The sequence below is a fragment of the Coturnix japonica genome, chromosome 19 (assembly GCF_054131305.1).
Source record: "Coturnix japonica strain WE chromosome 19, WE-NBRP24, whole genome shotgun sequence".
NCBI classification, from domain to species: domain Eukaryota; kingdom Metazoa; phylum Chordata; class Aves; order Galliformes; family Phasianidae; genus Coturnix; species Coturnix japonica.
The window spans coordinates 2,458,238-2,468,797 of NC_140681.1; the positions used below are offsets into that span (position 1 = coordinate 2,458,238).

At 52.0% G+C, this 10,560-nt stretch overlaps 1 protein-coding gene across 2 annotated transcripts; it reads left to right on the plus strand.

The window, feature by feature from the left end:
- Nucleotides 1–653: 653 nt before the first annotated feature.
- Nucleotides 654–10,040, plus strand: LOC146757777 (uncharacterized). Of its 2 annotated transcripts, none has more exons than XM_085520096.1 (5): nt 654–1,910; nt 2,586–2,850; nt 3,767–3,929; nt 8,866–9,118; nt 9,479–10,040. In XM_085520096.1, exon 1 carries the CDS (start codon nt 940–942, stop codon nt 1,798–1,800), a length of 861 nt encoding a protein of 286 aa, XP_085376222.1. In that variant the 5' UTR covers nt 654–939; the 3' UTR covers nt 1,801–1,910; nt 2,586–2,850; nt 3,767–3,929; nt 8,866–9,118; nt 9,479–10,040. The 2 variants fall into 2 exon arrangements, with proteins under 2 accessions (XP_085376222.1, XP_085376223.1); XM_085520097.1 differs by having other exon boundaries at nt 2,752–2,850.
- Nucleotides 10,041–10,560: the final 520 nt, after the last annotated feature.

A 10,560-nucleotide genomic window follows, 5' to 3' on the forward strand; every position in this document is an offset into this window, starting at 1 on the left:
GCTGGTCAGAACGTCCCTCGCTCGGGCTGGCAATCGCAGGGCGATGAAGCGGTCGGCTTCACGTCTCTCCCTTGACATGGTGCAGTGCAGGTTTTCCCCCGTTTCCTTGTTGGTCTTCCCAACCTGTGGCCTTTCAGCCAACCCGTAAGTGCTGGTGACAGGCTGTGAGCATCTCCTTGCTCTCTGAGGACTGACAGAAAGAAACCAGAGGAGGGGAAGCAGCCCGGCAGGAAGAAGGGTGTCCCGTGCTCAGCCCCTTGAGTTGGCCTCTCTTCCCTGAGGGCTCTTTCAGCTTCTGATGGATGCACCGTGTGTTGCTGTTTGCCCTGGGAAGCCCAGCTGCACGCTGGCAGCCGTGGCCTGTGCATCAGCCTCCCCTTGAGGCCCAAGGAGTTGTTTGTTTTTATGTATTCACTATTGGTGTGGCATTTTGTTGTTTTGTTCTGCTTTGAGATCAAGGGGTAATTTAACACCGTTGGAAGTCATTGGGGTTCAGGAGTAGCACATGTAGAATTTTGATCATGCAGCAAGTTGTGATTTCTACTGTGTTAAAGAACTGGCACACACATATACGCCTGCAGCCGGAGCTTGATTGACTCTCGTCAATACGGCCTTCCAAAGCCCGGCCCTGGGGAGTTGTCCAAAAATTTTCCAACCTTTTGTATTACCTAAGTTTATTTTAAACAGACAAGGAGGAGTAATCTCTTAAAGGCTTTTTTAAAGGCATTGGACTAGGTTTTGATTATCACGTCTCAGGAAGCTTCTGCATTCCACCTAGTGCTAATGTGATACATCAAGAGCAGATGACACAAGAGATTCAGGCCTTGCTGCCAGTCTTTTACGGATCAGAACTTTGTTTCATGTTGCCAGATATTGTGGTTTCCTTTTCAGGGGATTCCTTTGCTGTATAATAAGAAGGCCGAGGGCATCCTGGCCTGCATGGGAAACAGTGTTGCCAGCAGGAGCAGAGAGGTGATTGTCCCCCTGTTGTCAGCACTGATGAGGCCGCAGCTCGAGTGCTGTGTTCAGTTTTGGGCCCCTCAGTGCAAGAAAGACATCGAGGCCCTGGAACGCGTTCAGAGGAGGGCAACAAAGCTGGTGAGGGGTCTGGAGCACAGGCCGTATGAGGAGCGGCTGAGGGAGCTGGGATTGTTCAGCCTGGAGAAGAGGAGGCTCAGGGGAGACCTCATTGCTCTCTCTAACTTCCTGAAGGGAGGCTGTAGTGAGCTGGGGCTCGGCCTCTTCTCTCGTGTCATTAATGATAGGACCAGAGGGAATGGCTTCAAGCTGCGACAGGGGAGATTCAGGCTGGACACTACGAGGTATTACTGCTCAGAAAGGGTGGCCAGGCACTGGAATGGACACAGGGAGGTGGTGAAGGGAAGGGGACGAGGGCGAGGAAGGAAGGAAGGGAAGGGGAAGGTAAAGGAAGGAAAGCGAGAGGAAAGACACGAAATGAGACGTGAATTTTGGGTCCTTTTCCGGCAGCCGCCCCCCCCCAACAGGCCCCAGCCCGGCCTGAGCCACGTGACAGTGCCAGTGCCAGTGACAGGAAGTGCTTCCTGCAGGCGGCGGAGAGCACTTCCGGGCCATGGCGGCATGGCGGCCATGAGCGGGGCCGGGAGGAGCGGGCTCTGTGCTGCGAACGGGGTCGGGCCTCGGGGCGGGGGCACGGAGGGGCTGTCGGGGGAGGAGCTCGCGGCGCTGCCGGCACCCAGAGGCGGCTCCCGGGCGGCTCCACGGTCTCGCTGTGCTGCGGAGTCACCCGGCCGGCCCCAAAAGCCTGGAGGCAGAGCCTGAGCCGGCCCCGGCCCGGATCGTGTGGTGCGGCTCCGGCCGTGCTGGGCTGTGCGGCAGGAAGATGACTTGCGGAATCAAACTCTATAACCCAAAGATGGGTTCTAAAGCAGGTATGTTTATTCCAGCGTTGCGCAGCGCCGGGTGCAAGCGGGAGAGCTCCACCAAACTTGCACACCGTAAGGAGAAAAGTGTGTTACAGATATAGGTTAAGCTAATACGTAATCAATAGTCTCCTCCTCAGTTTGATTACATATTCATTACATTCCCTAGGACCCCGTTCCCCGCGACCCTTGCCGTTGTTTTGGGGTGAAATTCTTCTTCTGTTTTCTTCTTGGTGTTATCTGCTGGTATCGTTCTCCCATGTCAGCATCATCTTGCCCGGGGGTATCTAATCCTTCTTCTTGTCAGAGGTCTCCGGACAATTTCTTCTTATCTTTATTGCCCTCTTCTCTGGTTTTATTTTGACTAAGTGTCTGTAATTCCCCCTATCCCTGCACTTTTAAATGTAAACTATCTGCAGTTACCCTTTGTCTCGGTTTCTGTGAAGTTCCCCTTTCCCTTTCTATAGCAGAGTGTTACCTTGCCTCCATTTCAGTCTTTGGGTCCCCAGGGAGGCTCTCCCTGGGGGTGTCCCGATTCGAAGGCAGGATTCAATCCCGCCGCAGCCCGTCCATGGCAGGCAAACGCTTCTCTCCTCTGCTCTTGGGACTCAGCAGTGCCAGGGGTTTCACAGCGCGCGTGTTGCAGTGGCTGGCAGCCTCCGTGTGTTTCTCTATTGCATACAGGATCCCATGGTGGAGCCGCGTCAGAAGCAGACGTTGGTGTCTTGTGGCAGGAGCAAGGGCAGTGGAAGCGCTGCCCAGGGCAGGGCGGTGGTGACTGCCATGAGAGCGGAGGTCTGATGCCATCTGCGAGGGATGGGATTTGCATCCGGTGGCTTTTCCGTTGCAGAATGTCCAGCAGCAGAGCGTGAGTGGCCGTGAAATGAAGCTGGGCCCCAGGAGAGCCGCCTGGAGCTGCGTCACGAGCTTCGTGCGTGGCCAGCGCAAGGTAGGTGTGCCTTACTGTAAGCGTGCGCTGAAGCAGTGTTGGTTAAGCACGGCTCACTCCTCTGTCTGCAACAGATGGGCTTTCTGCGCGCTTTATTGCTGTGGCCGTAGAATTCCCTCTTTCTTACCATCTGATCTGTGAAGGCTTTTGTGTGGGAAGGTTTTGAGGAATGAGGGAGTAGAAATTGCTTTAGTCACGAGTCATCTGGAAAGGTTTCACAGAAACGGTGACATTTGCAGAAGGAACGTATTGGCATTGGCAGTTGTGCCAAATACTCACTGGGATGGAGAGGAGGGAGTACCTGCAGAAGACCGTTCTCTTCTGGTTTTGAGGAAGCCGGGCAGAGCTCAGATTGCAGCTTAAGCAATGTTCTTTTGTCACACTCTGTGTCCTGTGTTGCGTTCTCTCCTTTCGATTCCAGTTCTCCTGACAGGTTAGGCTTGAATTCAGCATAATATCTGCTTCTCCCTGGGTTCAGGTTCTTTGGGTCTCCTGCCTGCTTTTCTCCCTTTTCTTAATGGAGAGTGGAGTTTCTACCACAGAGCAAAGTTTCGTGATTGACAGAAACAAATATGGAACATATTAGATGAACACAGCTCTGCATTTTTTTCTTCCTCCGAACAGCAAGGGACTCCTGTGCTCTCATTAATATCATCAGTGAGTAGATGCTGCCTTCTGCTGGAGCCTAAAATGCTTTCTGCAGTTGAGTGGTTGGAAACATAGGGTTTTAACTTAAAATTGTTTGCGCAGGGTGAAGGTTGGGAATACAATTAGAATACAGTTACACAGTGCTCTATCCCCAGCACTTTCCATCATTTTTCTTAACACAGCTTACGGTTCATTTCAAAACAAACTAACAAAGATGAACTTGGGTTAGCGTAGCCTGTTTTAAATGATCCTTCTGTGTCTTTTCCAGGCTGGTAGCAGAATGGAGACTTTCCCGAGGCACTGAGGAACAGACACAAGCTTCTTTTGAAGGCTTCAATGAAATTCTGCCCCAGCAGTATCTGTGGTCTTTTGATGCTAAGGAGCTGGACGTAAAGGATTCTTTGACTATTGCCAGATCCAGGCTGCTACAGGTATGTCACGGTTTAAACTAAAAATCCACCTGCGTCCGTGACAGGGACTGTGGGCCCAGCAGGGGCCCTAGGCCGAAAGGAAAAAAAGTTAATTAGGAAAAGAAAACAGCAGCAACAATCTAAGGAGGCACACTTATTTACTAAATTACTATATCGAAATACAGGATAACACAGTATAATACAATATAATTGAAAATTGAGCTAACGAATCAAGCAAAATAGGAGAGAGAATGAGTCCCGAAACCGAGAGGCCTACTGTAAATCTAGGCGAAACGGTGAAGGCTCCCACACACTCCCCTGAACGCCAGAACTCGAAAGACGTCAGTCTAGCCTGAGACAGAGTTAATATAGTGTCCAGGTCCCGTGACCTCGTGTTGTTCTCTGGGAGATGTAGTCTTCTTCTGTAAGTTGCAGATTCAGTAAAACTATTCATGCTTTATATGATGTTATGATGTGGAATACTGATAGCAAAATTACAAAATTATTAAACCATGACAAGGTAATACTTGCATTTCAGTCAGTGTCTGAAGAGCAAAGTTCATTAAGGCTGGCGGTTCTGTTTTCAGGATGTGTGAGAGAAGCCTTATGTATCAGTTAGTATTTGGTTACTGTGTTGGTCTTCACTTTCTTCTTTGCAACCAATTTACACGTTTCTAACGTTAAGATTCTGCCAGCATAAATTTTTTGGCTAACAGTGTTTTTGTAGTCCTTGACAATGTGATTTGCGTGTGTCTAAAGAGTGAGCAACTAGAAAGCAAGGGAGCAAAGAACCAAATATCAGCGGATGGTCAAATTACTGAGTGGAGCAGGTTTTAGCTGCTTTTGGGTTCTCCAAGTTATACTCTACAGCAAAACATCGTATTTCTAGCACAGAATGGTACGGTTAGGTAAAGACAAAGTACGTTGTTAGTTTGAATGTCTAAATACAAATGTTTTCATGAGTGGTATTTCTCTTTTGTGGCCTCTCCACATTTTCTTTGTGAGCGGATGTTATTATTTGCTATGAAAGTTTGAGAGTTTAATATTAAAAACGAGTGTAGTGTGATTGCAGGTGCTTTTAAGTACAGTAGTATTTCAGTACAATAGTCTTGCTGTAGAAGCAAAGTAGTAGGTTGTAGTTTCAATGATTCCATGTGGGTGCCCAGCCCAAAGTGGGGATTCCCTTATGAAAGGAGGGGGAGGGTGAAGGAGGCCGAGGGCCCTTTTCTCGGGGCCAGCTCTCTGTGCCCTCTTGCTGGCCGGAGAGAAGGGCTGCCCGCTGGACACAGGGAGTGCCTTGTAGCTCCCGTGCCGTGCCCTGCCCTCCAGCCCCCTCCTCATCCTATGCGGAACACCACTCCCAGCAGCACAGGTGCCATTTTGGAATCTTCCCCATGTCACAGCTGTCACCTTGGTTGCTGCGGCTCCACCCGACTCACTCACCTCTGAGAGTGCTGGGCAGGTAGCAGCCATGTCCAGCACGAAGCGAGGGCGAGAGGAATGTAGTGAGGATTTAAGTGGGAGAAGGAGCTGGGGGCCCCAGAACCGAAGAGGAGGAGGGTGCCCGCCATAACCATCAAATGGAGGAGGGGGAAAGGAGCCCGTTTCCATCATGCCTGGACCAGCCCTGTGACCACCACCCATGTGGAGCCGATGGAGGTGGATCCCCCTCCGGAGGAACCGATGGAGGTGGATCCCCCTCCAGAGGAGCCCATGGACGTGGATCCGCCCGCGGCATAGCTGGCCTGGCACCACACCACCGTGGTCATGGTCATGACCGTTGGCATGGTCACAGCTTCACCATCGCTGGTCCAGGCACTCGGCTCCTTTCCTGCTGCGTGGCCCCTGCCCCCAGCATGAGCTGGGTGGCATTATTTAACATCTTCTTCTCCTCCACCTCGTTGCTCCTCCGGTTCTGTGGGCCCCCAGTTCCTTCTTCCCCCTGTTGTAGTTAGGTGTTTGCTCTGTTCTTTGTTTTGATGGTTGTGTTAGGTTAGTGTTAGTGTTCAGTTTAGTTTTAGCGTTAGGGATAGGTTCCTGTTTGTTCTTTAGAGTTAGGCATAGGTTCCTGTTTGTTCTTTAGGGTTAGGTATAGGTTTCTGTTGTTATTTTAGAGTTAGGCATAGGTTAGTGTTCGTACTTACAGTCAGGCATTGGCTGCTACACTCAAGTAAAAGTAACCGCTGCTCCTGGGTAAGCACACAGTGTTGCCATCAGGGCTCAAGCTCAGGCAGCCAGCTGACCGGGGCAGAATTTGTGTTAGACGCTGCTCAGTGACAACACCCAGAACAAAGTAGCAAGGATGTGAAGTGCAGGAGACTACTTGCGCTTAGCACATTCTGTCTGCTGTAACAGCATTACTCAAAGATTTCTAATCAGGCCAAGATCTTTGTGATGCAGCAGTTTGTTCATTACTGCCATCATGGGCGCACAACCCTACTGGCGAGGAATGGAAGGCCCTATATGCTGGCCCGACCCTACCCGCAGGGAGGTGTGCTCCCTCCCCTGGGCACGGGTCAGGGACATTGCTGGGAGACTTCCCAGTCTGATCTGCCCTTCTGTCTACTATCCCCTGCTGATAGTTCAGGCTGGCAGTGAAGAAGTTAGTAAAAAAAGCCTGAAGGCTATCAAAGATGATTTCAGGGGACTGGGGCGGGTAATCGAAGGAACAGGTGTGCGGGTGGTTATTGCATCTGTACTTTCAGTGGCAGGGAGGGATACTGAGTTGGACCTAAAAACCCACCTCTTAAACAAATGGTTAAAGAGTCGGTGCAGACATAGGAGTCTTGGTGTTTTTCACCATGGGGCAATTTATTTGGCTCCTGGCATGACAGCTACAGACGGAAGCGGCCTGTCTCAAAGGGGTAAGAGGGTTCTAGCTGAGGAACTGTCAGGACCCCACCAAAAACCTGCACCCTGACTTGTAAAATGGTTACACAGATATAGGTACACCTCATACATAGTCAATGATGTAAGGAAGGACACTGGACACACCTTCGTTGGCTCCACAGCCGCAGTCCAACACGGCGGCCAGGCCCGTCGATCCATTCCTTTGCTTGCTGCCAGTTCCCACAGGGAGTCCTCACTCAGACACCTGAAACAACAACGCACACAAACACATCAGGCAAACAACAGACACGCACACAAACACAAAACGCCCTCCTCGGATCCCGCCACTCACCCTTCCTTTGCCAACTTCTCTCGCTCACCTTCAGGGCAGTGCCAGCCCCTTCAACCCGATCACAGAATCACAGAATGACCCGGGTTGGAAGGGACCTCAAGGATCATGAAGCACCAACCCCCGCCTGGCTGCGGGGCTGTGGCAGCCGGTGTGGCTGGGTGCAGCACGTGGGCATGTGGGAGGGCCTGCAGCAGGGATGTGGGGTGTAATCAGAGTGACTGGAATTCCAATTCAGTCAGAGGTCTTAATTGTAGGTAAGGGTTGAATCCGCCGAGGTGCCGCACAAGGAGAGGCGCTGGGTGCGACTATGGAAAGCAGAGCTTGTGTGTCCCAGGAGGCAGGCGTAGTCAGGTCCCCTTTGGAGCCTGCCGTTGTTGGTGCTCAGCTCAGGAGCCCCATCAGGAGCTGCTGCGTGCTGCGTCTGTGTCACGGACTTATCTAGATCAATATGATTGACTGATCAATCTATGATCTCCAGATGATGTTATGATGTGAAATACCAATAGAAAAAAATACAAAACCACAACAGTATGGCAGCCCAAAAAGATTCCCTTGTGGAAGAAGGGGGAGGGTGAAGGAGGGTGAAGGAGGCCGAGGGCCCTTTACTTGGGGCCGGCTCGTCTGTGCCCTCTTGCTGGCCAGAGAGAAGGGCTGCCCGCTGGGCACAGGGAGCACCTTGTAGCTCCCGTACCATGCCCTGCCCTCCAGCCCCCTCCTCATCCTATGTGGAACTCCAGTGCCAGCAGTGCGGCCGCCATTTTAGAACCCTCTCCATGTCACCATGGTCACCGTTGCCGCATGCCTCTGACAGTTGTGGCAGTTAACAGCCATGCCTGCTGCAAAGAGGGCGAGGGTTGAAGTTTCTGGTGGGAGGATGGAGCTGGGGGCCCTAGGAGTCAGAAGGAGGAGGGGGCCCGCCATGACCATCAGGCAGAGGAGGGGTAAGAGAGCCATTATCCATCATGCCTGGACCAGCCCTGTGACCACCACCCATGTGGAGCCTATGGAGGTGGATCCCCCTCCGGAGGAACCGATGGAGGTGGATCCCCCTCCGGAGGAACCGATGGAGGTGGATCCCCCTCCGGAGGAACCGATGGAGGTGGATCCCCCTCCAGAGGAGCCCATGGACGTGGATCCGCCCGCGGCATAGCTGGCCTGGCACCACACCACCGTGCCAGGCCCCGCGTTGGCATGGTCACAGCTTCACCATCGCTGGTCCAGGCACTCGGCTCCTTTCCTGCTGCGCGGCCCCTGCCCCCAGCATTAGCTGGGTGGCATTATTTAACATCTTCTGCTCCTCCACCTTGTTGCTCCTCTGGTTCTGTGGGCCCCCAGTTCCATCTTCCCCCTGTTAGGTTAGGTGTTTGTTATGTTCTTTTTTGTTGATGGTAGTGTTAAGTTAGTGTTAGTGTTAGTGTTCAGTTTAGTTTTAGTGTTAGGGATAGGTTCCTGTTCGTTTTTTAGAGTTAGGCATAGGTTCCTGTTTGTTCTTTAGGGTTAGGTATAGGTTTTTGTTGTTATTTTAGAGTTAGGTATAGGTTTTTGTTGTTATTTTAGAGTTAGGTATAGGTTTCTGTTGTTATTTTAGAGTTAGGCATAGGTTAGTGTTCGTACTTGCAGTCAGGCATTGGCTGTTACACTCAAGTAAAAGTAACCGCTGCTCCTTGGGTAAGCATGCAGCTGGTTGCTCACCCCGAGCAATGAGTGCGACTGCCCTGACAGTTTGATGACATCTGCGATGAACTGAATTTCCCTCTTGGGACTTTTCCTTTGCAGAACATGGAGGAGCAGAGCGTGAGTGGGCTGAGAAATGGAGCTGGGACTCAGGAGAGCAACACGTGGCTGTGTCCCAGAGCTCCCAAAGTGTGGCCATTGCAAGGTAGGCGTGCCTTACCGTAAGCGTTGTTCAAGCACAGCTCCTGGCACTGTCTGCAACAGATCCGCTCTCTGCGTGCTTTCTTTCAGTCGCTGGTGTTGTGCAGCACAGCCACGGCACGGCCCTCAGTGCGTACGCGAGGAGCGTGAAAAGGTAGGTGGTGAATTTTCATCTTGCTAACGCTAGGATTAGGAATGGTGAGCATTCCTAAAAGAGTGGCCACAAAGGTGTGATCTGCCTCGGGGAGAAGTTGATTCTCGCCTCTTCAGCTTTTCCCTTCTTTTCTGTCCACCTGTCCTTTCCAGCTCCTCCTCCCCTCAGCTGCAAGTGGGGCAGTGCTCGAGTGTGAGGACTCTTCCTTGGCATGCGGTAACAGACAATGCAGATGTGACTTTTGTGTCCTTCCTTGTTCTTGGGTTCGTAGCCCAGGGATATCTTGCGAGCAGCTCTCTAAGTCAGACTGTGCTGGCAGCGTGCGTGAGTGAAATAGTGCCTCTTTTTTCCCTCTTGCAGCAAGCTTGCCGAGGCAAGGCAAGCGCTACTCAGCTGAGGAAGAAAGCCGAGAAGGAAAGCAGAAAGCAACGATGAGGGCTTGAGCAAGAAGCTACAAAGGACAGCAGAACCACCTGCAACGCTTCCTCGGAGGTGGCACCAAGAGCTGCTGACTCAACAGCCCAGTTTACTGGCACAGCCGTGCTTTCCCTGTCATGGACGGTGGAGATGATGGAAGTGAACTGGACAGGAAGGACTTGTGCTGCGTTAGAAGCAATGAGGGCTTCACATAGGCAGGACTTGGTGTATGGCAAGAGCTGGAGACGCTGCGTTCCTTCAGGGTGTGTCTCTTGAGGTCCAGGCCTGGTGTAGGGTTAGGTTGAAATAGGGCTGGCTGGGACTGGAGAGGGAGGAGGTGACGTAGCCCCGGGGTTTGGCTTCTCCTTGGGTCTGACTGGAGGCTGAGTGACTGATTGCTAAGCGGCAATCCTGGGCACTGGGGTTTCATTTTGGGGTGTGGGCGGGGCAATAAATAGAAGCCAAATCTTCTTGTACGCAATAAAATTGAAGCGAACTTTCTAAACCTGGTGCTGCCTCTTTCAGTAGCTGGTCAGAACGTCCCTCGCTCGGGCTGGCAATCGCAGGGCGATGAAGCGGTCGGCTTCACGTCTCTCCCTTGACATGGTGCAGTGCAGGTTTTCCCCCGTTTCCTTGTTGGTCTTCCCAACCTGTGGCCTTTCAGCCAACCCGTAAGTGCTGGTGACAGGCTGTGAGCATCTCCTTGCTCTCTGAGGACTGACAGAAAGAAACCAGAGGAGGGGAAGCAGCCCGGCAGGAAGAAGGGTGTCCCGTGCTCAGCCCCTTGAGTTGGCCTCTCTTCCCTGAGGGCTCTTTCAGCTTCTGATGGATGCACCGTGTGTTGCTGTTTGCCCTGGGAAGCCCAGCTGCACGCTGGCAGCCGTGGCCTGTGCATCAGCCTCCCCTTGAGGCCCAAGGAGTTGTTTGTTTTTATGTATTCACTATTGGTGTGGCATTTTGTTGTTTTGTTCTGCTTAGAGATCAAGGGGTAATTTAACACCGTTGGAAGTCATTGGGGTTCAGGA

Bases quoted from the DNA above. Each gene is read 5' to 3' on its own strand.
- LOC146757777 (XM_085520096.1), top strand. From the start codon at position 940: ATGGGAAACAGTGTTGCCAGCAGGAGCAGAGAGGTGATTGTCCCCCTG.